At 41.0% G+C, this 4,797-nt stretch overlaps 1 protein-coding gene across 1 annotated transcript in view; it reads right to left on the bottom strand.

Moving 5' to 3' along the window:
• The window catches only part of fgfrl1a (fibroblast growth factor receptor like 1a), a 63,625-nt gene that overhangs the window by 3,467 nt on the left and 55,361 nt on the right, over nucleotides 1-4,797 (bottom strand). Inside the window, exon 5 of the mRNA XM_008421177.2 lies at nucleotides 1,412-1,702. Coding sequence (XP_008419399.1) covers nucleotides 1,412-1,702 — 291 coding nt within the window. The remainder of the gene's footprint in view (nucleotides 1-1,411; nucleotides 1,703-4,797) is intronic.

Below are 4,797 nucleotides of genomic sequence, written 5' to 3' on the forward strand. Positions count from 1 at the left end.
AAAGCGGACTGGACTCAGGTAAAAGCGGACTGGAGTCACGTCGATATGCTGTCATAATGCTGATGCGCATCAAAGCATCTCCACTTGCAGAAAGTTTCTCTTCTTTCTTTTCTGGTTCTGTTGGAAGCTCTGGTTCATGACGGACGGCCATCTGAAGGACGAAATGTCACATCTGACATCAGCAAGCAGCCGACTGATTTATGTCCTCTTTATTCTATGTGTGTGTGTGTGTGTGTGTGTGTGTGTGTGTGTGTGAGGCCTACAGCTGTGCTGTAATGCAGAGCAGATGCTCGAAGTGAAGCGAAAGTCTCAACAGAGCTGTAACCTTTGGTTTGACACAGACACACGTTGAGCGAACTGAGCGACGGTAAATCATCGCCGGCTCCTGCAGCCGTCCAACAAAAGCTAATGCATCAACGAGCTCGACTCATCGCCTTCACTGAGATCATTACAACACGGCCTTTTTTAGACAAAACCTCTGGCTGGAAAAACGCAGGCAGGGCATTCCAACCAACACTGGAAACACATTTAAAACCTCCTATCCTCTGATTTTTACGTCTATTTTCCATTTAACAAAAGCGGCTCAAAGAAATATTCACCATCTTGGGCAGGTATTCACACCGCTTGATCTTTTGTGACGTAAAAAAAACATTAACTTGATGCAACTACGTATTTGGACTTGATGGATTATTGATGCCAGACTTCAATTTTTAGATTTTTCATGAGAGTCAAAGAAGAGCAGGAGTTTTTAAAGAGACAGACGCCCAATTTAAATGTGGATTCAAGTCGTATTGACATAAAAAGCAACAACAGCAGGAAACATGACTGGACCTGTTATGGTAAAATATATGATTAATTGTTCCAGAAGTTATTGCGATAAATGATAATATTGTTGTTTTGAGACCATTTTGCAGTCATAAAATGGAAATGGCATCATAATGCAAGAAGAGCAATAAACTTTAAATTGTAATGAATATCTAATACTGGAACTGGAAGACATTTTAAATAACCAAAATAAATAAACAAAGCAACTAAAACAACAAATAAAATGAATTATGAAGTTTCTGACCTTTAAAAAATGTTTAGTTGAGACCAAAAAACCCGACTGAGGATTTTTACCATCCAGTTTGTGGAAGAAAGAAAAAACGATAAATCATGCAAATTACTGATGTGGTTTTAATTGATCATTAATTGATTTATTGCTTATTGCAACAGGACTAATTCAGTCGCCTCCTCAGTGATGTTTAACTGTCAGTGATGGAAATAAATTCATTTTGAAGCTAAACGTTTCTCCGTATAATGATGCTAGTTTAATGTCTCGTTATAGCAAGAAAGCTTCTTTTTAAAACATGAACATGTTGTAATGATACACAAACCTCAGTAAAATGACCTTTAACGACTCCGGACTTACGTATGACCTCCACCTTGTAGGTGGCGTTGATCTGTCCGGCGCGGTTGGAGACGTGGCAGGTGTACTTCCCGCTGTGCTCCGGCGCCAGGTTCTTCAGGCTCAGCGTCCATCTCTTCTTCTTCTTCTTCTCTGCGCCGGCGTCCTCCTCCGCCAGCGGCTTGCTGTCCTTCAGCCACACGATGTCCGGGTGCGGGTTCCCGCTCGCCGTGCACTTGAGCCGCACCGAGCTGCCCACCGGCCGCTCGATGACGCGCCGCCTCATCTTCGCCGGCTCGGTGAAACGAGGACGAACTGCAGGCAGAACGGGACAAATTTGAACTTCACAGCAGGGAAGAGCGGCTTGATCAATACCTCTGATACGGTTAAAATCAATATCAATACTTTCAACACTTCCGTCATTTGAGGTGATGTATCTAAGCAACAATAACGTTACATTATTGAGATTTTTCCAAAACAAGACGGGCTGAAGGAACTACTTTTTCTTCCGCCTGCTCACGTTTCCATTCACCATGAAGCTGCAGAAAGTGGAAATACAAAATAAATTTGCTTAATGGATACTCGACAACTTTAAAAAACTCACTAAAAAGTGTTTTGTGCGAGGATGAGGCGTTTTTTCTTTTTCAGCTGAATCACATCAACAACAGGATGTTACTACTGGCAGAAATGACAAAGAAGACAACAGGAGTTAGCTGGAGGATGATTTTAATGACTTATTGAGTGAACAAACATATTCAAACACGGCAGCTGTGAAATTTATTTTATTTTACATGAGCTGAACATCAAAGTTTTGCACACGTTTGTAAATCAAATGCAGATGCAAAAGAAATCACGCTTTCATTTTACCGTAGTTCTTAATAATTAAACAGGTATTTATTTCAGTAGATTATCACTTTACTGATTTAGTTTTTTGGTTTTCATAGCATTTTGTCAGATTTTGTGTGATTGATTCTCAACTTACCCTACTGTAGTAAAATGAAAACATTAGAGTGATCTGTTCTTTATGAAGCCATAATCTGAATTACAACATTTTTTAGTTATTTAAAAAACACCTTCTGTGTTTTTGCACAAAGCATCGGAACGATATGGCTTGAATTTTACTCCGTATTGGATCGGAAAGGAAATCAGTGGAACGTCACAATAACTCTGTCAGCAAACAGAGTTATTAGCTTATAAGCTTTTATTTGATGTAAAGAGAAAAGAAAGAAATGTCACTGAAGTGAAGGAGACATGGAAGAAACGTTACTGGTTTGTTTCCAGAAGCTGCTGGAACTGGGAGGAAAATCGTCTGCCAGTCAGATTTTCTGCTTCGTGAATCGTCTTCTTGTTTTCTTTGGAGCCTTTGTTTCTGCAGCAGCTGCTGCGATCACAAATTCATTTTCCGGCCTGGAAGAGTCGCTGCTGTTGCGTAAGCTCGTCTTTGTGCGGCGTGAAATCCGCCGGTTTGAAGTTAATTTTAATCCGAGCCCAAAAACATCAGCAGACATCGCTGGAGTCAAAAAGGGTTTGGTTGCATCACCCTGACGCGTGATTCCATGAAAAAATGACAACATGACAAATGAATTACTGACGGCGTCAAAGCGTCCGAGATGTTGGCAGCGAAATGATGCAGCGTGAAGGAAGAGGGACGAGTCTTCCTCTCACAAACACGCCACCAGAAGGAAGGAGGAGAGAGACGGGAGGAAAAAGGAGCAACATGATAAAAACATGGAAAGAGAAATAAAATGGAGAAAAACAAATATAAAAGGTAAAATTTAAAAATAAATTATTTTATCGAAATTTTTCTCATTTCAATAAAAGAAAAATGGGAAAAAAATTATTTAAAAAACCATAATTTAAAAAAGAAAGCAAAGGAATAAATTAAAGAAAATAAGAATAAAGAAAAAAGCAAAAGAAACTAGGAGAAAAGTGGGAAAAAATAAGATATAGAGGAAAAAAGGAGGTTAAAAAGAAAATGTTTAAATCCAGAAAGGAATACAAAGGACATTATTTTAAAAAATAAATAAATAAAAATGCAAAGAAAGAAATAAAAAAGAAAAAGTAAAGGAGAGCACCATCGACATGTCGGTGCTGGTCGGACTCACGGCCGGTTGGTTGATTTAATAAGAATATTTATCCTCACACTAAACTTTCCCACATTTTGTCACATTATAAAACATAAAGTCATAAACATGAAGACAGAAACAAAAACCCAACGTGTGGGATCCATCTGCGACTCTTCAGGCGTTTCCAGAACCAACTTTCACTTCAAACTGGATTTATGCTCATGGTGCTGGTTGTTCTCTACGGAACCTCAAAAGAGCCAAAAATAATGTTCAACGTTAAAAAAAAAAAAAAACATTTCTGGGTCAGAAAATCTTGAATTGAAAGTCACAGAATCATTTCTCACTTCATCTAACTGACTGTAGTTTGCATCATTTAACTTCAAACAAACATGAATTAATGCTTTTAGAGCTCAGAATGACAAGCTAAGATTGTTTAGTATGTAAATAAAAACGTAAAACGGTTGAACTGCGACCCGGTCGTATCTGAACCCCAGGATCTGTTGAACAAAAACGTCCTCAGTGAAAAGCCATCAGTACAACCAGATCAAAGCGGGAAAACGGTCCAGTAGGAGAGGAAATCACTCACAGGAGCGCTTGATTTTATGGCCCTCATGTCCCAGCCGCAGCAGATAACCATCAGCCGGGAGAATAAATCAGCAGAAACTGCTGCGTCTCTTTCTGCAGACGCCGCTGTTGCTGCAGCGCTGGGTAAACAAACCCGGACAAGAGTTATGTGACGGAGATTATTCAGTGGAGTTCGGCCTCCGATGAGCGGCTCGGAGCCGGGCAGGACGACAAAGCAAACATGCAGGGAGGGCTTTTAAGTTTCACCTTTGTCTGGGAAAAGCTACTGGACCAGAGCTGAACTGTGACCAGCCCGAGTCAATAAATCCTGCAGAACCGGAGGAAGAGATGCAAGACTCCCAACCGGTGAAAACTGGAAATTACTGCAGAGACGGAAAAATAATAAACCAAGGAAACAAACTACTTCAGGAAAAACATGAATAAAGTTCATTTTGAGGGTAAAACACGTTAAAATCCAACACAGAAGAGAAAGACTGAAACAAAACAGTAAAATGTGAAGATGGTGGGAAACAGAGGATCTGGACGAAGCAGAGAGGGAAGGGCAGCTTGTTCTGGGTCTCAGGGGCAAAACCACACTTCACAGGATGAAAATACTGCTGCCCCCTACTGACCGGGAGGGAGAGGGGGGCTGGGGCAGAGAGAGAAAGATAGAGAGAGAGAGAGGAGGGGGGGAAGATGGAGGGAGAGGGAGAGAGAGTGGGGGGGAGCAAGGGAGAGCAAGTGGGAGAGAGGAGGGGGGGAGAGGGAGAGACAGAGAGG

The sequence above is a fragment of the Poecilia reticulata genome, linkage group LG10, assembly GCF_000633615.1.
Source record: "Poecilia reticulata strain Guanapo linkage group LG10, Guppy_female_1.0+MT, whole genome shotgun sequence".
In the NCBI taxonomy this organism is placed as follows: Eukaryota; Metazoa; Chordata; class Actinopteri; order Cyprinodontiformes; family Poeciliidae; genus Poecilia; species Poecilia reticulata.